This window comes from Podarcis erhardii (assembly GCF_964252035.2).
Source record: "Podarcis erhardii genome assembly, chromosome: 1".
Classification (NCBI taxonomy): Eukaryota; Metazoa; Chordata; class Lepidosauria; order Squamata; family Lacertidae; genus Podarcis; species Podarcis erhardii.
The window spans coordinates 127,037,763-127,062,698 of NC_138497.1; the positions used below are offsets into that span (position 1 = coordinate 127,037,763).

Genomic DNA, 24,936 nt, shown 5'->3' on the forward strand with positions numbered 1-24,936 from the left:
AAGGACAGATCGTGAAGCTGAGGCTCTAATACTTCGGCCACCTCATGAGAAGAGAAGGCTCCCTGGAAAAGACCCTGATGCTGGGAAAGATGGAGGCTGCAAGGAGAAGGGGACGACAGAGGACGAGATGGTTGGACTGTGTTCTCGAAGCTAGCAGCATGAGTTTGACCAAACTGCGGGAGGCAGTGGAAGACAGGAGTGCCTGGTGTGCTCTGGTCCATGGGGTCACAAAGAGTCGGAAACGACTAAACAACAACAAAAATGCTTAACTAGTCATACAGGGGTTATTTTTAGTTCCTGGTCTTCATGTCAAATTGAGATTTTAAAAATCTCATTTTGCACCATCAGTTTATCATTCTGTACCAGGCTCGTTGGAGCAGTGGAAATAAGCACAATGAATAGGCATTTGTGGGCTGAAACAGGCCACTTAATTTTGGTTTTACAGCAGATAGGCAGGGTTGGCATGGCAGTAGGGCAAAGATCTGGCCTGCATTCCATCAGCCCTTGCCGCTGGGATGTTTCTTGCTGCCAGTCGGCTGGGACGCACCCATGGGAGAAGTACAGCATTAAACGCCACCATGGCAAACAGGAGTGGAAGGGATTGAGGAAGCTACCAGAGTCTACCCGGAGGCCCAAATAAAATGAGCTTACCTGAAGGCCCTTAAGCTTTTTTGTGGGCAGCGAGGACCTACCTCTTAAGTCGTCATATAGCCACTGGACGGCCACCAGCAGGTCCTGGCAGCCTCTGGATTCACCAGTTCCCATAAACAAAAAAAATTGTCCAGGCAGTGGGTGACCTGTTGGGTGTCCCACCATGGGACACACTGCCCTCTCAAGGAACGTGCTGAAGGTTTCAAAGGCTGCACATACAAGATGGGTGGGTTACAGCATTAAAACAATTCAAAATGTCCCATATGTTTGTTGATGAACCAACTGCCCTCAAATATAAAAAGGTAAAGGGACCCCTGACCATTAGGTCCAGTCTTGGCCGATTCTGGGGTTGCGGCGCTCATCTCGCTTTATTGGCCGAGGGAGCCGGCGTACAGCTTCCGGGTCATGTGGCCAGCATGACTAAGCCGCTTCTGGCGAACCAGAGCAGCGCATGGAAACGCCATTTACCTTCCCGCCGGAGTGGTACTTATTTATCTACTTGCACTTTGGCGTGCTTTCGAACTGCTAGGTTGGCAGGAGCAGGGACCAAGCAACAGGAGCTCACCCCGTTGCAGGGATTTGAACCACCGACCTTCTGATCGGCATGTCCTAGGCTCTGTGGTTTAACCCACAGCGCCACCCACGTCCCTGCCCTCAAATATAAAGCAAAGCAAATGTAAGTTCTTCCGTTGTACCTGAGGAGCCAAAATGCTGTCTAGATATTGCATTTTGCCATTATCGCACCTTGCATACAACACCTCACTTGCTAGTGGAAGGCTCCTTGGAGTCAGGATAACTACTAGTCACTGGGTACACCGGATGAGGATTCTTATAGGCTGAGTACCTTTCCTATGTATCGCTGGGGACCGAGGACCTCCTGTGCACAACTGCCTCAACTTCTCACGTAGCTGGGTCAGAAACAAATTAAAGGCATGCATTCAATAGCACAACTGGAGCTGGTGAGGGGCACCTGAACTTATATTGCATTCCATTAATTTTGTCCATAGAATACAAGCGGAGCTGAGAGTCATTTGACATTTCAGGAAAGGGACAAAATTATTTGAGAAGGAGTTTCTCAGCTAGGTTTAAAGGCTTGCTCTTGGAAATTCTGTTCAAGATTAAACAGTGGTGGGGGGGGGGAGAGGATATTTTAAGGATCTATGTTTTGTGGTTAATTTCGTTTTACATCCTATTACTACAGCAGCAGCAACTAAGATCAAACAGCAACACATTGCCCAGTTTATTGTTTATAACAATAGCTGCTCAATACACAGGTAGAGTTAATGTGGCCATGTGGTCCGAAACACCAGAAGGGGAGCAAAGACCCCTCTTTGTCCTCCCTCTAGGATACCCCTGAATTGGAATAATTAAGATCTAAACTATTCCATGACCCGACACCTTCAAAATAGTTCTATCCAGGATTATGTTTCTTGATGATCAGGTATTATATGAAACCCCCCCTTAACTTGCTTTTATTTTGCTGTCACTATTGTTTTCTAAAAAATGAATCTGCATTACCAATAGTAGATAAAGAATGCTTTATTTAGATGAAACTTTTGTTACAAAGCCATTGGCTTTTTAAAAATGGTACAAGCTACAGGAACCAATATTGTTACTGTATATCATACATTCATGGCAGAATCCAGTCCAGTGTGGGCCTAGTACCCCTGCACAAATAGTTCATAGAGACATGCTTTCTCCATTGTGTGTGTAGAGGTTGTGCAAAAGGCATTAGGTTGAATGGAAAGTCCATACATGGGCCTACAACGCCGCTTCCTTGCCTCATGCTTGTTTGCAATGTGTGTAAATCAAGGCTCTACTGAGCCTAACAGAATCCTTCAGTGTGACTGGATTATACCCATAGCTTAAACAAAAAATGAGTAGCGAACAAATTTGTAAAACTTTGAAGTACTATAAAATTATTGATAAAACATCTTTCTGTACATTTATCTTAACTTACTTAAGGTTGCAGGAACTATAGTAAAGGCATAAGGAGCCATGTTGGTACCCTGTTAATTTAGCTAGAATTGTATGACAATGCAAAAACATTCTACTTATGATCAGAATTTTTATGAACTACTCCTTATTACCATGGCAAAAGTAAACTCTTACATTCCTTTGAAAATATGTTAAAGAATACCCCACGATACATCCTGCTTTCAAGTGCCATTTTACAGCTGTGTTTTGTTATCACACCAAAAGCTCTGAACGACACTGTCCAATAATGAAGCCCAAAACAAAATAATACTCTTCTGCTATACCTTGTAGCAATGTTCAAAATCAGAGCTCCACAGTAATATGGAATTACCTTGTATTAAAAAAATATAGTGTCTTAGTATATTTGTATATGTATCTCTTCAAATATCTTGCTTGTGACATTTACATTTCTTAAAAAGCTGGTGCAGTATGAGCGTCCCAAAATTACCATTTTACCCTAACATTTACAGTAACACATATTACAATAAACTTACATTGTAAAACTATACTAAAATACAGGTAGAAAGTCTGTATGCAAAGCCATGTGTTCTGTTACTTTTGTCTATCATTAGTAGAATGCAGTTTGAGTAGTTTATTTTGTTACATGGATTATAGAGTATGTTAAAAAGCATAAAGAAATAGCAAAGTGATATGTCAAATGACAATGTGATGATTAAAGTGAATTTTCCCCAGTTCACTAGCACAAATAACAATTTGGTGTTCACATTTTTTGAACATTTTAAAACAGTCATAGGAAAAGTCCTGTATTAATTAACATTATGGTAGTTCTTCACCTATTTCTTAAAATACGTTTGGAGTTATGATCGTAAATATTACTTAAATAATTCATTCAATCTCTAAATCTATGGCAAATATGATTCTCTCATGTATCCCAGATAAAAGTTTTAAAATCAGGATTGCAACACAGAGCGGTGTTGTTAATGTTTGCTTGCTAACCCTCAATATATAAATGAGGTGAATTAGTAAGTACACTAGACTCAGGAGCTATTTTTTCTATGGAGAAACATAATAAGGGGGAAGGACTATATTAGATTCAACTAGCCTTCAAGATAATACGGTTGACCAGGTATTAGCCCAAATTCTATAATGTAATGTTGCACTAAAAAAAATAATCCATGCATTTCAAAAGGTTTGATAACAGCCCACAGATACAAAGAGTAGAAGACAGCTTTCTTACTTCTGTTATAACCCCTTAGAAATAGGTATGAGGGAGGGACCTGTTTATGCATTAGACATTTCTTTCTTTTACTATATTTGTGTGTATTGAGTTACTCTTGGCCAAACAGGGATAAAAAAAATCTAATCCTGATGTTTATATTGCTCTCTTAAATGAATTAACTAAAATGGAAAGCCTTGGGTATTATTTAACCTGATATAAATATCAATAACTCCATAACGCAAGCAGTAAGAACAAAGGATTTCAAGTATGAATGACATTGTTTTCTAAATTGCAGTTCTAAATGCCAGACATTCTTTGGACATCTCAATTTTGAAATATTTTCAGAAAACTATGCTTTTTTTAGTCTAATACACTGAGTAAAAATGGGAACCCAAGCAAAAGATTCAAAACTGATCCTGATTGCTTGGATGAAATAAGCTATATACAATGGTTTCATGATATACTTAGAAATAATGCCATAGTAACAGAACACATGGCCTTTTCTTGGCTACTTTTATATTGTTTACAAGGATATATACAACTGAGCAAATCCTTTCACAGTTATAAAGCAGTTTCAATAGATGTGAACACATTTATACAGATATATTTTAAAACCTCTGCAAATATAAAAACAGTAACATTAAACAGATAACCCCCAACCATTCAAGTTCTTTATACTTGACATAAAAACTACTTAAATCTGATAGTTGCTGGGTTATCACAAACATTTTTACAAAAGGTATAAATTATTTTTGCATATGATCTTTTTATGTTCTATAAAGGTGCAAACCTATTTAAAGACTCAAGAGTGAACATGTTACTAGAAAAATAAATATTTTTTTAGTAAAAGTCTGAATTTATCCTAACTCCAGCCATGTGTAATGGTAGGTACACTGTGGGTGAAGCAGGTAATAAGGTTGTATTTAAATGTTTATTTATTTCCAGTTTGCTGTTAAGACAGTATCAGTAGTTCTTAAAAGATTTATTTAAATGCTACCTTGCTGACGTAGTATTACTGACTCTATGAAATCCTTACCTGACTTTTTTTTAAAAATAAAACAATTGGACTTCACCTTTGATAAAAAGGCTTCAATTCTAATTGAATACAGCAGGCATATTTATTCTGCCAGAATAAGTATAAATTGAGAGATTACAACAAAAAGCTTGTAAAACAAAAGCAGGGAATAAACAATTCTAATCCTTGTGGAGAAGAGGATAATTGTATTCCTCCTCAGGACATGATACAGGCAGTGATTCATTTTGATCCTGCACAGGGAGAAGACAAAGGCTTAATGAAAGTTTTCAAATACTGTAATAGATTATGTTATTAATGCAAAGCTTGTATTTTTGCACATCCAAAATAGTATAAAAAATGTAGTATTTTATATCCTTCAGAACAGTATCAGTCAAAAAAATCAGAAAAAAATATTTGGACATAAGCAGATGTAACTATTTTTGATTTTTATAAACTAAAAAAAAAGATTGATTTTATTTCAGTTGCAATATGTAAAACAGTATTTGCACCAAATTATTTTTAAAAAAACCAAAAATATGCTTAAATACAAATGTTAAATAAAATATTTGGATTCCAACACAGCATGCGTTTTCCACCAAGCAAAAATGTTTTTTAATATTGTACTTAGTCATTCTTGTAACCTATCAGATGAAAATGAATTTTAAGTTTGGTTTGCAAAACAAATATGCTAGTTTTAAATGGCATAATAAACAGCACATGTATAGCCTGAATATTTCTCAATTACAAGTCTGTCACCATATAAGAATACCAATTGATAAAGGTAACCATGATTTTATCCTGCAATTTATGTTTACTAAGAGTAAACGATTTATGTTTACAAGTGCAAGGTCTTTAAACACCTTACAAAAAAGCAAGGACATTTTGACTTAGCAGTATTCAATATACATTAGGAGCTACAAAATCACACACCTTCATATTAGCTATTAAGTATAACTATGGTGCTATTTAACAGTGTCTGTAGAGGAAGAAGTAGTGAGCACTGTGTCATCTGATCTGTAATCTTTTCTAGGATGAAAGTGAGGACTTCGTGCGTAACGAGGCTTTAAACTCATAGAAGAAGGATGAGAAAAATTTCTTCTTACAGAATGTATCCTGGCTTCCTACAAAAAGGAAAAAAACTACATTTCAAAATAGCAGTTTATTACAATACATTTTAAGCAGGTATATGACAGTTCTGCTAAATATATAAACAAAGTCTGCAAAGGAAGGAATTAATTTACAACACAAAATGACCATATGTGACCTAAACTGGGATCTTTGGATAAAGAGTGGTACACAAATCTATTTAATTAAAACAGTAACAGCAACAACAAGACTATATAAAACTATTTCCCACCCGACTTAAAAAAGCACTAAAAGAAACTCTGGCACGTTGGTTTTCCCATGGAATTGTTGAAGATTATGGAGTTATACCATAATAAAGCAAATTTGCTCTTGATTGTTTTCAATTTCCTGAGGGAAAATAATTTCAAAGAATTTTCTGTTTGATCAGCAAACCCATCAGTCTTAGGTGATCACTCTGGTTAAATGTGAATTACCAAGTGTCAATTATGCAAAATTTTCTATTTATCCACAAATAATTAGTACATGTATGCAAATCCCTACACTTGATTTTCAGCATGTTACATACTACATCGTTCTTCTCAATTAGTCTTGTGCCAAGAACAGTCTCCTACAAATCAGATTCATGAACAGCAGCTTCTGAAAGAAGTTGAAATCACCTCTCTCTTTTTTTACAACCATGAAATTCCTAGGCTCTCAGGTAGCTTCAGTAAAGTCCAGGTAGTCCCAGTACTATCTGGGTTAAGTCACGTATTCCAGAGGAAACTAGTCCTATTTTAGCCACACTGAAACTAATGAGACGTCTAACTTAATTCCCACTGTTTTAATGGCATTAAAGCATGACTAATTTCTGATTTCCTGTTCTTTGGGCAGTCAGACCCAGCCATGGTCACTCATGTTCATTGCTCCTAGAAAGGATTATTGCAATGTGTGTGCATTGTGCAGAAAGACAATGCTTCTAAAATCCCAACCATTGCTAAATCTTACGAGACACTTTATTAAATCAGTTGCATTGTCTGCCGCTTATTTTTATATTTGTTGTTAGCCACTTTGGGCAACTCTTCTTTGGGGGGGGGGGGGAAATGGGTTACAATTTTTATTAGAAAATATATCTCTCTCCTCTGTCCCCAGTACTTATCTGGAAGTAATCAGAGAGGTCACAAGGAAGATTCATCAGCCTGGAACTATCTGAACAAGGCTGAGGTTTCAAAGGAATGTGTCTTGTTCTAATCTAAGGGAAAGAGATTACCCAAGTCTTTTAGAATTGCCCATAACTGGGTGGGGAAAAAAATACAGGTTGATGAACAATACCCAGGTTGATGAACTGGTATTGAAAATACTGTAGCATACCTATCACTCCTAGAAGTACTGCATCAGCATCTCCAAACCCTGAGAATAAATTAACTCCACCTTGTTAGTTATTAGACAGAAACAGTATGATCAATTGCTATCTGAATATTCGTTAGTGTTGACTTTGTTCACTTTACATTCCTAAGTGAGCGTGTGAAGCTTATCCTGTTTATTTCAAGGTTTCTCCATTTGTTTTAGACCTAGAGGCCCAACTGGGAGGCTGGAGACTCCTCACCCCAACTGAGCTATATATACTGTGATTCATGTTGAAAACTGGGGAGGGGTGGATTTTCTAAATCCATCTTGTAATCTACTCCAAGGTAAGTCACAGAAAACTGTTGTTTGAGCAAATAACTGCAGATAAAATAAGAGACAGAAGCCAACATGTCTGAGCCTATAGCATCTAGAAGGCCAAAGGTTCCCTGGTTTAGATTAAGGCATAAACTCCAGTCTGAAGAATCTCCAATATTATAGAATGTAGTTGCTACATCTGGAGAAGTTTGCTTTTGTTAGTTTTGGGTTCAAACACAATGCTGAATTTATTTGAAGCCAAATAATAATAATCTGTCAGGATATAACCAGGGATGGGTGGATTTCTGGCGAATTTGGGTGGCAATGGTATGTGAGCTGTAGGACATTTAGAAGATATTGGTAGGCATGTTCATTAGCTTTATAACACATTTAAGTTGAAATAATAGGTCCTGGTTAGTTGCATATTTGTTGTTTAAAAAGGCACATCCCTAGATAACAAATGTTAGGCTTAATCTTATTTAAAAGAAATTACTGGCTTGTGATGCTATGCATTCAAGAATCAAGGCACTCCATTCTCTAAAAGGGCTGAAAACACATGAACATGCAGCCCAGACTGGATACCATATACCGGAGTTGCCCAGGTGGGCATAAAAGGGAAGGCGCTAAAGCTCTCAACATATTGAATACTGGATATCAGATAGTAGGGTTCTAGCTTAGTCATCTTTCAGACATGCAGTTTTCATGGTGTAGAGAATTTCTGTCCTCTCAGTTCCTTGACAGATTGTCACTTGGGCTGCTTCCACACTTTGCATTTACTGCGGAACTGCCACATTTTCTCCACTCACCTTTCCAGGGAATATGCACACCTGCCTCTCATTCAGAGCTCAGAAAATCTGACTTTGAAAACTCAATGGGTGTGCCATTTTCTCAGGTGTGGATGGCCTATTGCACAGCTAGTCTAGCAAGTTGTGGCCTATGTAGACTGCTTTCTAGCCATTTCCTTCTCTATGTTTTTTCCTCATCTCTAGAAATCAGCTCATTAATTTTAAGCATTCCCTTTCTAAATAGCATTGCATTTATATCAGGTTTTCCTCCCCTCTCCAAGAACTGTGGCATGGGGGGAAATCACAAGGAGTTCAGTTAGAGACAAGAGAGTATTTCCAATGAGCTGTTTCCCCCCACCTCTGACATTTGGGACTTGAAGAAGTTCAAAGCTCAGCAGTCACAGTACCAAGGGCTGATGCACGATGTTGCACTGAGTATGCCTCTTCACCTGTGATTAATACTGGGTTGGGCACATCATGCCTACCCAATTTTCAGAGGTCTACAGGATTCCCAAATGAAAATATATGAGGGAACACAACTACTCAATAGCTTGCTTTATTAATGAATTCTAACTAGTGAAAAGGAAAAAGAATCTGCTTAGCAGCCAGAAAACCAAATTTCCTGTTGCCTCTGCAGCAGCAGCAGCAAAACACAAAAATCTAAGCAGGAATATACGTTCCTGCATTGCAGGGGGTTGGACTAGATGATCCTCAGGGTCCCTTCCAAGTCTATGATTCTATGCACACCCTGTAAACCATCTGCTATAGCACTGGTCAGCCAAGCTTCAGAACTTTTCCATACTCAGAGCTGTACATGCAGACAGCTATATTAATAAAAATATGCAAGTTTCTCAAGTATGGTAGATGCACGATTCTGTATTGGAAGACATACTCCACAGAAGGAGGAAAGCAAAAACGCACATAATCACAGATCCAATTGCATATCTGGCTAGGGTTCTTACTCCTTGTTCTAGTCTCAGAAGGCTATGTAGCCCATTCATTAAGGTCAAAGGAGAGGAAAAGAATCCAAGCTCTAAATGCAGCTAACTACAGCTAGTATTTTTTAAGCCAGAAATAAAGGGGAAAAGAACTACAGTACAATGGTGTCTTGCATGATTACAACCTTATGTGGTTGAAAGCTGGCTGGTTGAAATACCGCAAATTAACTGCATGCAAAATGGAGAGCTCAAAACCTTGTTCTGCCCTGGTTTTTCCTGGCATGGAAAGAGCTTTTAAGCTCTCAGGCTTGCTAACAGGGCTTTGGGAGGCTCTTGTGAGAACTTGGACAGCCCTGTAAATTTCTTAAAGGTAAAGATGGTCATGTGGGGGGTTGGGGTTTAAGTGCCACCCCCAGAACATAACCTCTGTGCATGATGCAATTGTACTGTACAGTACAATAGCGTAAGTAAGCAGAGCAGTGTGTAGCATTATTTCAGGAAGTTAAAAAAAAACCTGCATTGAAATTGTTAGCTCTATTTCTGCCTATAATGAGTCTAGCCCAAAGCAAGTATGTGTACAGCTAATTAGCTTAATTTGGACTGATTTTGAAGGACAAATTCCTTTACACTTTGCTAAGAGTATATACTGCAACATAAATAGGGAAGTGGAAAAAATAAGACATCGTGATATAACTTTTACAAAATGATTTTACAAATCTAACTAAAACAACTAAGGAAGAGCAACTCTTTCTTTTGCAGTAGACTAATGTCTTTTAATAGTTTCTGCCAGGCGTAACTACACACCAAATATTCACCCAAAGCAATAGCAGGCAGTGGAGAGTACAGGCACCCTCTGCCCTTATCGGCAAGACACCACAAAGTTACAGCAGAGGCAGCTGTTGATGGCCATGAGGACACCCCCCCCACTCCCAGCTGAGGACTGCTTTCATCCCACCTCACCGGCTGCTACTGCTAATGTCACCATTCACACAATTAGCAACAATGTCAGATAATTATTTTTTTGAAAAATAAAAGGAAATATAGAAAAGGAAAATAGAATTTGTAATTCATTGAAACATTTCTATGATTATTATTTTTCATAGCTTGTTACTGATTAGCTCCTACTGAATTTTGTTGGTGATGTCATTTAGTACTGTAGCACCCTCTACTGGAAATATTTTTGTGACTATGCCATATACTAAGTATCTACTCCAACATCTAATGTTTCAAAGAATTTCAAGTGTAAAGTCAGAAAAAAACAACATAAAGTGGCAAAGGATTTTCGTTTTTTGTTAATTATTTAATCTATTTTACCTCACCTTTCCAAAAGCTCAATGTTATTTACAATAAAAAAATAAAACTAAGTATGCCTATACTTTTGCAAGGGAAAGGGTATTTTATGCCTTTCTCACACTATCACCTCCCAATCCAACTTGAATTGTGTCCCCATCAGCTAAAACACGCCCCCAAAGAAAAAGAAGGTTATAGACCTTACTTTAACAGACTCAGGCTGCATCACAGGGGCTGACATGGCTATGGCACTTTGAGCATAAACTTGGTGATATGCTTGAACTCCATGATCAGAATATGGCTGGTAAACAAATGAATATTGAAAAACATATTTACAAACAAATATATTTACCAAACAAGTATATATTAAAAATAGCATAAACAGGAAAAATGTGCACAGAAAGCAATTTTCATACCATCATTTCAGAACTGCTTTTTAATGTTAGGTTAGTTATTCAAGAACCCAACTGACCTTGGGCTAATTGTTTACCTGCAAATTTCCAGTCCCCCCCCCCCCCCCGAATAGATGCAAAGGTGCGGACCTGATTCTGACTTCTGCTTGTTGTAGGTTAGATGTTAGGGCTACTACAGACACCTTTTTACCTGATTTGGGGCCAGGAAGGTTCAAAATGACTGGAAGAGATCCACAGTATATTTAAATAATTAGTGGAAGCATGTAATAATGCAGAACTGGCAGTGCTAAATGTATATAATGTATGATGCAAGGGGGAAATCTTATTCTTTGGTTTGCAAGTTATAAAGTTGTCAATATATCTATAGAATTTTGGCCCATCTACTGCACAACGGGCTGGGAAGAAATTTGCTTGCTTTTGCATTAAAAACGAATCAATCCAATTTGCACTTTCCGAAACAATGTAAGAACCAAAACCCAGCCACCCTAAGAAAGTCACACCTATCCACATTTTGCGATGCAGTTCTCTCAACGTTTATAAAAAATGCATATATTAGGAAAAAGTGTGCATAAAATTATATATTAGTGAAAACAGCAGGTTAAAATGCATTATATTAGAAAAATTGCTTGCAAAATGTGTATATTAGTCAAACATGTATACAAAATATGTTTATGAGGAGAAATTAAATGCTGAAGAATTTTCATGAGGATTTTCTCAAATTGCTGCAGAAACGTGGAGAACTGAAATGAAGATTAGAGAAATGAGAAAATGAGAACTGAAATTGACAGAGCCTTCCATCCCTACTGTACAGTGGCCCCCGCCCCCAATTTAGCTTGATTTCTGGTACTTATTGAGCTAACATAACTTGACTAAAGATTGCCTGTGCCCCTTCTATGCCTAGTGGCACTCAAGGTTCTTTGCAGATTATGTGTCTCCCATTTTAACTCTACAGAAAGTAGATGAGAAATGAATGATTAAGTTATTTATTTTTAACCCTCCGGAGTCAGCAGGGTTAATGTGGAGTCCAGCAGCTGTTTGAAATATTTGTTAAACTTAGCAAACCTGAAGCACTTCATACTCCAATGTACGCCTTAACATTTATGGGGCCAGCTATATTTATACTCTCTTCTTTTCTATTTTTTATTTAAAAAAATATGTTTAACTTGCTAAGATATCAGGGTTCCTATTTATCTCTATTCATAGTTGAGAGTTTAGGGGCAGGATTTAGGCTGTATGCCTGAGTCCCTTCTAATTCCTGGCTCCAAAAATGGTTGGAATCGAATGGAATATCCCATTGTTGAGTTAGCCAGCCAAGGGCCATAATGGTCCTAAGTATGGGTTGTTAATATAAGAAAGGAAGTTGCTCTGTGTCAGAGGGTAAGATCCCACTTCACCTGGCTGGGTGCCCCCCCACCTGGCTAGTAATTAGAAGGACAAAAACCAGAGTTAGGGGGGTAAGCTGGGAGCCAGAAGCAGACAGAAGCCTGAGTGAGAGCCATGTCTGATTTCTGCTTGAATCCAAGGCTGTGGCTATTGGGGGAATAATACGTTCTGCAGTGTTGATGCTGTGAGCCCCTCTATTGTAGGCTCAGGTTGTATATATGTGTAAATAAACCATATATCATAAAGACACCACAGTTTCCGCCGTCCCTAATTCCGAGGAAACCAAACCCCGAGTAAGCACCTGGAACCCTAGAATCCCACACCGGTTGGAGATTGGAGTGGCATGCAACAATTTGAATGGGAGAATGAAACTACCAAACACCTTAGTTAACTGGGATCTTCTCGACTTCTCAAATCATGGTCAGGAAAACCTTCCACTTGATTCTACATTAAGGTTTTCCACTGATGGAAGCCTCCATGCCTGCTTGAATACCACTATTGTGCATGCATGCATATGCATACATTTATATAAATTTAGCTATACTAATATGTGTGGGTTTGACCATTCTGTGCTGGTTTGCTGTTCAGTATGAGTTAAATTTTATGTCCTGCTAGATGTCAAACTGCAGTCAAGACATCCTGATTACTTTAAAAATTTGAAAGTGGGACATTTGTACATTTCTCTCTATGTGACTTTTTTAAAACCAAGTTTCAAGACTAAGGGCTTCACCTCATAAATGAGACCATCATAATAGAGGACACATAACTCCACATGAAATGTAAAGCTGGGTTGTGAAAGTAATAATTAATTAATTAATAATACATTTTTACTGTTATTATTATTATTTTGATCCTTCAAATGCTTCAGTGAGCATTGGTGGTGAATAGGATTTATAATGTCAGCCAGGAATATACTGCCTATGTTTGCAGAACCCAAACTGAATTTAATAGCATATAATAAAAAAGCTAGTTTACTGGGTTCTGTCAAACAGTAGCAAAACTAAGATCGCTTCCAGACGGATTGTGGATGACATATTTTTACAGCATCCACATGATGTCATTGCCATCAAAATGCCAACTCATACTTTTTACATCTAAACTAGATTTCAACACAAAAACTCAGAAGTAAAAATAACCTATTATCCATCCATGGTTACTGCTCATCTGGATTTTTAGGGCGGGCAGTTTGTCATGTGTGGGATGATGTTTCAGTGGATGGCTCTATCAGTGCACCCCTATTTCTACTGGCTCCTCACATGAGCGTAAGTTAGCTATTTTGTTTCTAGCAGCCAAAACAATGGACTCAGCTAGAAAAAGCGTTTTATATGCATTATAACACTGTGACACCAGATGGTGCTGTGGAGTTCCGCTTTTGCCAATACAATTTCTCACAGTCGTACCTCGGAAGTCAAACACCTTGCGAGTCGAACTCGCTCCCAAACCCGGAAGTGAGTGTTCCAGTTTGCAAATGCTCTTTGGAACCCGAATGTCCCATGCAGGTTCCGCGGCTTCCGATTGGCTGCAGGAGCTTCCTGTAGCCAATTGGAAGCCACACCTTGGTTTCTGAATGTTTTGGAAGTCGAAATTCCGGAATGGATTCCATTTGACTTCCAATGTATGACTGCACAAAGTTTGCAATGCGTTTAATTGAAGTGCTTCTTGGCTGTGTCTAGATCCAACCAATGTAAATGTGTCTACTTCCACTAACCCACTTCAGAGGAACTCTTATTTCAAGATTTCCACATAGTACATAGTACATGTGAAGGATTATGCTGGAGTACATTGCAATATATGCACCAGACTTTTTTAAAAAGATTTATACAGCAATTTAATGTAGACCTTGTGAGACTGGTGCTTTCATACATAATATTGTAAGCACATGTATGTATAGAGTACCCAAGGTGAATGTCAAGTACGGTAAATTAGAGGAATTAAATGTTATCAAGAGTGGGAGAGAATGAGTAGTGATTGGGTGGGAGTTCTGAAAGGGAGTTTAAGGGTTGCTGGAGAGACAGTCTGCTGTTGAGAGTGGTGTTGGGAGGGCCTGGTAGATGGTGTGTGAGTTGGTGATGAATGTGTAGCAGCGTTAGCTGATTAGTAAAGAACCAGTATTATAGTAGGCATTGTTGTACATATAATAAAGTAACAAATAAAATAAAGGAAAATTAATTAATTAATTAATTAATTAATTAATTAATTAATTAATTGTATTACACCACATGCCTATTATTTGGTTACCCTAATGGTGTGTTCAGATAAACATTATCTGATGTTGGCAGCAGGTATAAAGGGGGATTATTGAAATACCTATCAAAAACTCAACTCATAGCTGCACAACATTTGCTCTTGCACCACTTCTCAGATAATATTTTTTAAAGTGAATGCACACAGATACAGAAATATCTGCTCACATGCCCAGAATGGGAAAAGGTAGTGGAAAACAAGAGAGGAATGACTATGGGGAGAGACAGAAAAACCCCAACCCAGATACAATCTGACAAGCTTTACCCACTGGCATGGAGGACAGGCAGAAGTGCCTTTTACTGTATAACCTTTTTGTGATATAAGGCACCTGTTTGGAAGCACCCTACAAAACTGATATGAGATCAGGACTATGCAATACTGAACCGATAAAAGACCAGAGCTATACTGATAGAAGTGGGCTTTATTTCCAAACTGTTCCCTCAAAATTCTGTAAGATAAAATAAAGGGACTACTACATTCAGTGAGACTACTGAAGGGGTAAGTGTCACTGTAGTATACTCAATTAATTAGTACTGCTAATTACTTTCTCTCATATGTGAATGGAGAATACTGAGTCTATGAATGCCCCCCTAGCACACAGCCCTCATTGAAAGATACCCCACAGATTTCTAAAATGTTTGATTATAGCAAATTCTTTCTTCATACATTCTCTATGCAACCTTATCAAATTATCTACAAATAATTAAATAGGTAGAGCAGATGCAGCCTACAAATACTTTTTCTGAGTATAAGTACCTCTGGAACTGCAGCTTCCATTAGGGAAAGAGGAGGAGCGACACATCCACCATCCTGCGCAATCTCCAGGGGCTGGTAAGTAATTTCAGAAGGATGTAGATAAAAGAATGAGGTGGGAGAGGCAGGAGACTAAAAAAGAGAAAACATTGTTTTGCATATGACAAATTCAATTGTTAGACGAATTCAAGCTAAAGAAGAAGAAAAAATGTAATATATGATTTCAATGCAAATATGATAACTATTATTTAAGTGGAATGCTCTCTCCCTGGACGTACTCTTAGCATTGACACTTACAAACCCATGTGTTCTAAAAAGTGTGCATGCATTTGAATCATAACTTGTTTCCAGTTTGAATTGAATTCTAGCTTACTCAAAGAGTTTGTCTCTTCCTTCTCCATCACATTCCCTCCTTCCAAAATTCTACAAGCAATTAGGACTATGCGCCAAAAACAGTCCCAGCTAATACCGGAGGTAATGTAATGAATCTACTGAAGGCAGTATTTTGAAACTGTATAATTTTGAAATTTCTAGGATGTGAATTTACTGGCTTGTACCCACACTTCGCTTCTGCCAACAGGAATATTCCCTGAGCAGCATTCCACTCAGGGGATGCTCCTATAGGCAGACTTTTGCCTCTTCACTTTCACTCTCTGAATAACTACTCCAGAGATCTGAGGGAGCCCCACTCTCAGGAATGGTAAAGGGCTGCAACCCCATGAAAACAGCAAAAAATTACTCCTCCCCCTCCCATCCACCAGCAGTATCCCCCTGCTGAATTAAAAGTCCATTTCATTCCATTAAGTCTGGACCTGCATGTCCGCCAGGAGCAATCAGTATATCACGTGGCATCATGAAGTGTATACCTCAAACCAACAGAGAGTAGTATGGTATAATAGGTTTAAATTCATATCACAAATCCCAGCCACAAAGGCTACTCACCTCTGGCCAGTTACTATCTGACAGCCCTAGTCTAATCTTACATAATTGTTCTAAGGATAGTAGTGGAGGAAAGGGGACTATTTATACTGCCTTAAACTAGAGGAAGGGTGCAATATAAATGTTATAAATAAACAAACAGATTATGGAGACTGAATATAATTTACCTGTGGAATACTCCACTGCCATTGTCCTGGAAGACACTGTGCAGGAGCCTGTGGTAATTGAAAACAACAGTATGCTAAAAAAATAGACCCCAAATTCCTCATTTACTGTTTGTAAAATAAAATATACGCTGAAGACATTAACTGCAATAAAGCAGAGTTAAATACAATAAACGCTAAGGTGGACATATTGTCAATCTTTCTTTCTTTAATAACATATAATAGTTGAATCATCTTTGGTTCCTATGTTCAGGACATGGGCAGGTTACCTGTTCTGGCTGAGCTTGTACTCTGAAGCAGAAAGTGCCTAGCTTGTGGGTACTTCTGGATACATTTATGTCACCAGAGGCCCAAGTGTCCTCTGTGGCTTTTGCCAGCTTTGGTTCATCCGCTAGGACTGCTCCTGGACAGGGATAATCTAACCACAGTAGTTCTTGAGTTGGTAACCTAAAGGTTGAATTACTGCAATGTGCCCTTGTGCCTGGTTCAGAAGCTCCAGCTGATGCAGAATGGGGGGCGGGGAGCAGACTGCTGATGGGGGCACATGGCCAAGAACATGTCCCTTCCAATTCAACATTCAAAGATTCCATTTGACACCATTGTTAAAATATATACACTGGCTGTCCATCTATAGCGGTACCTCGGTTTACGAATTTAACCCGTTCCGGAAGTCCATTCTTAAACCGAAACTGTACTTAAACCAAGGTGCGCTTTTCCTAATGAGGCCTCCCGCCGCCGGTGCTCTTCCACTGTTCAGCTTCCTTTCTTAGACTGAGGTAAAGTTCGCAAACTGGGACACTACTTCCGGTTTTGCAGAGTTCGTAAACCAAATAGTTCGTAAACAGGGCTGTTCGTAAACTGAGGTACCACTGTACTACTGAGCCTGCTTCAATTAAGAATACATCTTTCCATAATGGTTAGTTTATGGTTTCTGAAAATATTTTTTTTGTTAAATATAAATATTACTGTAAACTACTTAGATATTATTATTTTTTTAGGATAGAGTGGTAAAACAAACATACAAACAAACAAACAAACAAACAAACAACTATGAAGTCAATTAAACTATGAAGCACAATTTCCTCTCCTATGCTGCCATAAAGTAGCCAAAAGCATCATTTATTTTTTTACCTGATAATGATATGTAGGTTGTTGATAAACAGGCTGAGCTACCATCACAGGAGAACTAGAAATAGAACGTGACTTTAAAAAAGAGAACAGCAATTAGAATCTTACTGAGTTGTCCAAAGAATTATTAATATGCTAGTAAAAAATACATTTTAAGCAATACACTAAAACACCAAATTATAAACAAACAAACAAATCATTTACATTAAGTCACAGATCAGAAGTGCCATTCGGGCTTTTGCTATCTATCCTCCTTTATCCTCCAAAACATATTCCCCTTCAATACACTTTTCATAGTTAACCACAGTACAGTGCACCTTGGTACTGGAACGGCTTGGCTCCCGAACGCCGCAAACCCACCGCAAAGTGAATTTGGAGTGGGATACTGCACACACAAAACTGTCAGTAATCTCAGGGTCGTAAGTTCAAGCCCTACATTGGGCAAATGATTCCTGCATTGCAGAGGGTCTACTAGATGACCCTTGTGGTCCCTTCCAACTCTACAATTCTATGATTCTTTGAAATCCTATGGAGAATCGGGCTAGGATCATTCCTATGATTATTATTTTTTAATCAAAGTTACAAGGGCCCATAGAATGGCTACAATTCTGTGTTGCATGCATTTGCCATTTGCTTGCCCATCCAAATTCTTTTTCATAGTTATTCCTGCTGACTCCCTCAGTTGCTTTTTTATATTCAGGGGAATATACTGCACCCTTTGAATAAATATGCTTTTTAGTTGTTACTGGACAGTAGAGTTGCACTTTTCACAAAAGCTGCTTACAACAGAGGTATGGAACAAGGTCACACAGTTAGAAAGGCAACAATGTATAATATATAAATTTGTGCTGATAGCTATTCAGAGAAGACAATTAGCTTTAATTTCCAAAATTTAACAATAACAGACCCAAACAGCTACTGGCACATCAGCATTGTCTCAGAACAAAAGAAATTACGTACAGGCCATGGCTGTGGAACAGAAGTAACTTCTGGAGTATGAAAATAAGCTACACCATTATGATATGTGTATGGATATCCAGTTGAAGTAGTCAAGTACATTGTTCCAGCTGCTGGCATTATACTGGATCCTAAAATAAGCAGTAACAAAATTGAAAACTCACAGGTACTTTGCATTCTATCCTTAAAAAAAAATTCTTATACATATGGGCTTGGATCCAACGGACCACTTGAACCCAAGAGAGCAGAAAGCACTTCTACTTGCACACTGAGAGCTCTTAAACCTATGCAAATTTCTTAGGTTGCAGTTACAGCTCTCCATAGCACACTAACGCGATGAGGGGTGGGGGGCTGACTCTCAACAAGTGGCTTTTTGAAGGATGCAGAGAACTGCAATGGGAAGAGAGGCAGAAAAACTCGATTCTGTGAGCAGAACACAGCACACACACTTTTAGGATCCAAGCTATGATGCTTGTAAATATACTTTATCAATTAAGAGTAGAGCAATTTTAACTGGGATGTGGGTGGGAGGGAGCGAAGCAGATGTTTCCACCATTTTCAAGGCCCTGCTGGCTTGTGCTGGCCAAGGTAGGAAACGTGTGCATGCTTGGGTCTTCTTCTTTTTATCTTGGCAGTTCTTTTGTTTAATTTTCACTTATTAGTTTTTGGGGTAAGAAACCAATTCACTTAACTATAATAATTGGTTGGAGGGATTAACTGTGCCAGCTCCAGGCTGTCGTAGTTGAGAGATCCAATCCTAGGGCCTCTCAGAGGAATTAATGGTGTTGGATCAAGCAAACCAAAGGGCATCTCCAATATGTCCCATTTCTGGTCCTACAGCTCTACGCTTACAGAACTTTCCACAAATGTGACTGTGGGCTCTGGGTCAGACATGTCCCCCATCAACACAGAGAAGCATTTCCACCCCATCCTAACCCCCTCAAATTACAACATCAGAATTTCCCTCTAAATCGCAAAATGTGTTAACAGAAAATTCCAACTCACTGCAATTTAAGATTAAGAATAATAAGAATCATTCTGTGAAACTGACTAATGCAGGCATAGGCAAACTCTGACCCTCCAAATGTTTGGGACTACAATTCCCATCATCCCTGACCACTGGTCCTGTTAGCTAGGGATCATGGAGGGCCAGTTTGCATATGCCTGGACTAATGTGATGAAAAGAAGCAACTCTGTATCACCATCAGAAGGCATGTGCCTCACCTCAGCCAGAACCCTTCCACTATCATGAGCCTGAGTTGGACTGTAGATAATCTTGCTAAGAGAATATCAACACTCACTAGTAGGCAAATAGAACAGTAACAGTACAATCCTATGCATGTCTACTCAAAAGTAAATACTACTGAGTTCAAAGAAATTTACTCCCAAGTGTGTGTGTATAGGATTGTAGCCTAAATAATTCTTCATAGCCCTGGCATAGCCCAAGATTTTTCCAAAACACCCGTGAACGATGGGGGTAGGGGGTTGGAAGCAAGCAAGCAAGCAAATACATACGAGGAATCCCTACTTGTTGTTTTCTTATTGCTGGACCAATATTCAGTTTTTTATCCTTATAATTTAGTTTTTCAGCCTAAGCCAAAGCAAAGAAAATACATACAATTATTAACGTTAATAGTTTATTTTTCAAATGTATTCAAATAATGAATGTCTCAAAAATCCCAATAACATCTCAACAACACGTTTTACAGATACCTTCAGTTCACCTCAACTTTTAATGGAAAGGTCTTGTGAACTCAGTCCTTTTGTTTTGTGCCAAATGGTGAGTAAGACTCTTTTGAACTGGAGAAGTATTTGTTTAAATAATGTATTCAACTGTGCTTTATACCTAACTACAGTGATCATAAGGATTGAATCAAACAGAGTGGATTAAAAAATAAATAAAACCATCTCAAGTGGATATAAATGCATAATATTTTGATCCATAAAACTTTGATAACTATTATAAATTTTATAACATTTATAACTATAACTAACCATAGCCACAAACAAAAAACAATACTTCCCATGCATTGCTAAATCAGCCAAAGGCCTGGGAGAAGAAGAATGTTTTGGCCTAGCACCTAAAGATATGTAATGAAGGCCTCCCTGAGGTCCCACAAAATGGGACCTTCTCAGTACTAGGACCTTATCTTTGGAATCACCTCCTTTCTGAAATAAATCTGGCATTGAAACCATTTACCTTTCCACAGCGGCTGAAGATGTACCTCCTTGCCCAAGCCTTCAGATAGTGGTTGAGTTAATATGCCAGTAATTTTGACAGTTGCTGTTTATTTATACTTTGGTAATGTTTATCTGTTTTATATTTTGTATTCAGTGCTTTTACTCTTGAGTTATGAATATTGGGTTAAGAGTGAAATTATAAACTAAACAAATGAACCAATAGAGTACACACTGTTTTTGCAGGTCCCCATGTCTAATATGCCACATTATTTTGCAAAGTAGTTCATTTTTCTGTGCATCTGTTTGTGCTCTATACGTTTGGACACCTCTCAAAATATTGTTCCCAAACTTGGCATGAAGCTTTTTGAGGTGGGGGTGGAAGAGATTGTTGTCGTTGGAATGCCAGGCACCATTTGGAATCAAGCCAGTGGACCAAAACAAGACTTTGTATTAACTTCACTTGATTTTTGGTGTGGCAGGTCCAAACTCACAAACCACATTATCCATTTAAAAATCACAATATTTTTTGGTTTGCGAGCAGCACCAGGCACTCCCCACTACCATACTATAAACAAATGTTACTTGGTATTACCAGTTCCTATCTGTGCACAAATATATAATTTTTAATGAAATCGTGTTTACCTCTTGTAGTATTTTCTGAGCGTCTTCCTGAGTTTCAAATGTGATGAAACCATACCTAAGTAAAACAGCATACGTTTTTCTCAGCATATACTATATTTGCAACCTTCCCAAACAAGAGCTGCTGCTTGACATGCATAAAATGAATGCCTCCTCTAATATCACATAAAATGAGGAAGAACCATTGACTGACTTGAGCACTATGGATCAGTATATGTACCATATCAAACAAAGCCAGATTTAAAAATCCATTAAACATAATCTTTTGGCTGGCTTCTCCAAAACAAATTAGAGTTCTCATGGCCTTTACCAGGATGGTGGCTTTTTACCGCGGTTTAAACTTAGTTTAAACTATTCTACTTAAAACTAGTCATTAAAGTTTCCTATTTTAATCTGTTCTATCAATGCACAATTTCTATCAATGGGTTAATTTCAGCATTTGTTACATATTCAAGTTTGTGAATGAATGGATTAAACCAAGATGAAACACATAAAAAGATAACTGACAAAAATGTTTATATGTATAGTTAACATAATGAACCAGAAGTCTTTCTACATGCTTGCCTGTATGTATACTCTCTGTACTTTATTTTCACTAGATTGTTGTCACATTGTGAACTGGGAAGACTTGACTGACAGCAGTAGAAGCATATCCCATGGCAGGTCGGGCTGAGTGGAAGTGGAAGTGGAGGGAGATGTGTGAGATGGAAATGCAATGCCTATGGCATTCTGGTCTATCAGACATCAGTTCAGAGCAATGAGGACCAGGACCTCAGGAAAGTAGCAAGAGCTGAAGGGGAACGTGAATGTGGTGGTGGTGAAAATAAGAAGTCTTGCACCAACCTGTTGGATTTTCCACCCTGGGAGGTGGGGCCTGCTGGCCCATATTTGGCTAGCTCACCTTTAGGGTGGGGAAGCAAACTCCCACCCACCTTCAGTTACCTGCAAGCCTCAATTGGCACCACTCCCAACCAAGATCTGACAGCAGAATTACTTTCGAATGCATGAAGCCTCTTACCCATCACCAAACCTGTGCAGTCCAATGGGGGATGGGGAGTGTGGGCTTTTGAAAAAGAGGGAGGCTAGAGCAGAGAATTCAAGCAGAGCATGCGGGGCAGTGGGCAGAGTCTCCCTTAGAACTTCCACAAGGGGAGAAGCCTGTGGTTGTGAGATAGTCAACCACAGTACCCTAGTCTGTGAAAACATGAAATGCCATCTTGCCTTTTGTTCCTATGGTTTGGAAAATCACAGTGTAAACTGATATATACTAATTACCTCTAAATAGGAAACTTTTTGTAACTCTTTGTAAACTTTTAACTTTTTGTGAAAGAGCTAGTACTTTCCTTCCAGGACCTGAATGTACCATGAATGACTATGACTGCATAGTTCTGCCTTCTGGAGTGAGCAGGAGGAGCAACTCAGACGAGGATATCCTCCTCCACTGTAGGGAAAAAATGTTGATTTTTAACTATGAGTACAATCCTATACAAGTCATCTACCCAAAAGCAAGCCCTACTAAGTTTAATGAGACTTAATCCAAGTTAAGTGTGTATGGGGTTGTAGTTTTAAGGTGCTCATGTCTTGATAATTATGTAATAAGGATTTTTTTCCTGCATGTATTGCATGAACTAGTATTATTTCTACTTGATGAACAAATGGTTTATTGCACTAACCCCTTTGATACTCCAGCTCTGTCATTTACTATTTTTACTTCTTTGACGCAGCCATACTGGGAAAAAAACTTCCTTAGGTCATTCTCATTAGTCTAGTAAAAGAAAAAGAAAATGTTACATCATCAAATCATTACTATAAATGTACTTAAAATCATCATTTAACTTTGATTTCCTTTATGGGATGTTTTATTTTTTAAATCACATTAATATTGATCACACCATTCTGTATCAACAATTCCACTAACTGAATCGCATCTGTTGTCTTTTTAAATTCAATTTTCAAAAATCATAATTTGAATGCTATTTTTTAGTCTACTGGTCTTAAAGGCAACCTTTCAAGTAGAGGTTAAGTAGAAGTTCCTGCCCCCTTAGAGCCAGCGTTGGAAGAGGATTTGGGCTAGATACTTTCTAGGCTCTACCAGGTCCAAAATTACAACTCTTTCTCCTTTTCTTTTCTATTAAGTAACAGTTTACTAGAGATGAGAAGGACAAGCAAAGTGAACAAATCCAGTATTTTCTCATTGGTTGGTGTTTGTATCTTGAAATTATTGTGCAGTAGCACTATACCTGTCCAACAAATACATAAAATTAGAGCCTAATTTCTACATTTATACACATAAAACTATACAACAAATGATATAAGCAACCTATTAAGACAGAAGTGGAAAAAATGATTGTATTGCTAAGGAACCAAGATCAGGAAAAAAAAATACCTTAAAATCGATTCCTCCAACAAAGATGCGATTAGGAATGACTGTTCCAAATCTTGGGGCACTTGTGGGGTTATTTAAAGGCACTGGTGACACAGTGTTAGGAGACGGAGACAGAGAATCAGTTTGCATCTGATTTGTAGTTTGCTGTTTAAGAGAATATAGTCGTTAAGATATATTTTCAACACAAAAAAAATGAAATGCTAAAATGACAAATCACAGCTATTATTTAATTTTAGATGTACTAAGCTACCTTCGGTAGTATCTTCATTCAGGATGCCACATACACTAAATCTAAGATTGCCAGCTGAATTCTACATACATATAGCTAGTTAGTTCACTGAATATTTGCTTCAAAGTATATTCCATGGATTTTAATAGAATTTGCTTTCATATAAATGGTTTCAACCTAGTACACACTACCTTTTCTTCACCTGTTGCACCTAGTTACATTTAGAAATCATAATATATTCATTCTGAAAGCAACAAGAAAATGGTAGACAATATTTAATGTTCTTATGATTTTTAATTATATGTTTTCTTATTTTAATTATCAAGAAATAAGAACAAGCTGAAACCTTTCTGCACACCCCCAATTCATTTGTGGTCTGTAATGTTTAAGTATTTTACTAATGTGTTTATATCCCACCCTATATGCACATACAAAGTAATACGGTTTATTAAAAAATTCAAAAGGTTCATACAATACAAATCAAATAAAAAATGAAAAGGACCAAGTTTTTGCTTATCATAATCATGCTATAGCCAATAGCAAACTTGGTCTCAGGCCTCTCACTGGAATAGTGAAACCAGGGTACTCACAGCTTATGTGGGGCACAGAACAATTTCCTTGTAAATTAAAAGGGTGAGAAGGGAAAAAAAACCTTTAAATGACCCAATAAGGACCATGCTCACTGACCTCCATGAGATAGACTATTTAGGGTGTCAGTTGAAGAAAAACTAAGGGGGAGGAAAACAAGATGGGAAAATTGAGATATACATACTCCTTAACTGTTTATGGTATCGGGGGGAGGGTCGTGTCGCATGATGCATGCCAACTCTACAAGTTTTTCAAGGTTCTAACCTTTGAAGCTAAGAGCCATGGAGAATTATGAACCAAGAGAAACCACTTCCTACATCCCTAATTACTCCCTTCTTGCCCCAGGACCCTTGACTCCAACAGCTTAAGATG

At 38.1% G+C, this 24,936-nt stretch overlaps 1 protein-coding gene across 7 annotated transcripts in view; it reads right to left on the reverse strand.

Moving 5' to 3' along the window:
* Positions 1-2,175: 2,175 nt before the first annotated feature.
* BOLL (boule homolog, RNA binding protein) overlaps positions 2,176-24,936 on the reverse strand; it is a 33,898-nt gene continuing 11,137 nt past the window's right edge. For 4 of the 7 annotated variants that reach the window (XM_081849174.1, XM_081849171.1, XM_081849168.1 and 1 more), the window contains exons 2-11: positions 23,748-23,891; positions 23,035-23,126; positions 21,365-21,419; positions 20,057-20,132; positions 18,545-18,672; positions 17,588-17,659; positions 16,460-16,507; positions 15,357-15,485; positions 10,766-10,861; positions 2,176-5,944 (exon numbers count right to left, since the gene is read on the reverse strand). In XM_081849174.1, the coding sequence (XP_081705300.1) occupies positions 5,786-5,944; positions 10,766-10,861; positions 15,357-15,485; positions 16,460-16,507; positions 17,588-17,659; positions 18,545-18,672; positions 20,057-20,132; positions 21,365-21,419; positions 23,035-23,126; positions 23,748-23,876 (984 nt within the window). In that variant the 5' untranslated portion in view covers positions 23,877-23,891 and the 3' untranslated portion in view covers positions 2,176-5,785. The other 3 variants (XM_081849169.1, XM_081849173.1, XM_081849172.1) reach the window with 3 other exon arrangements.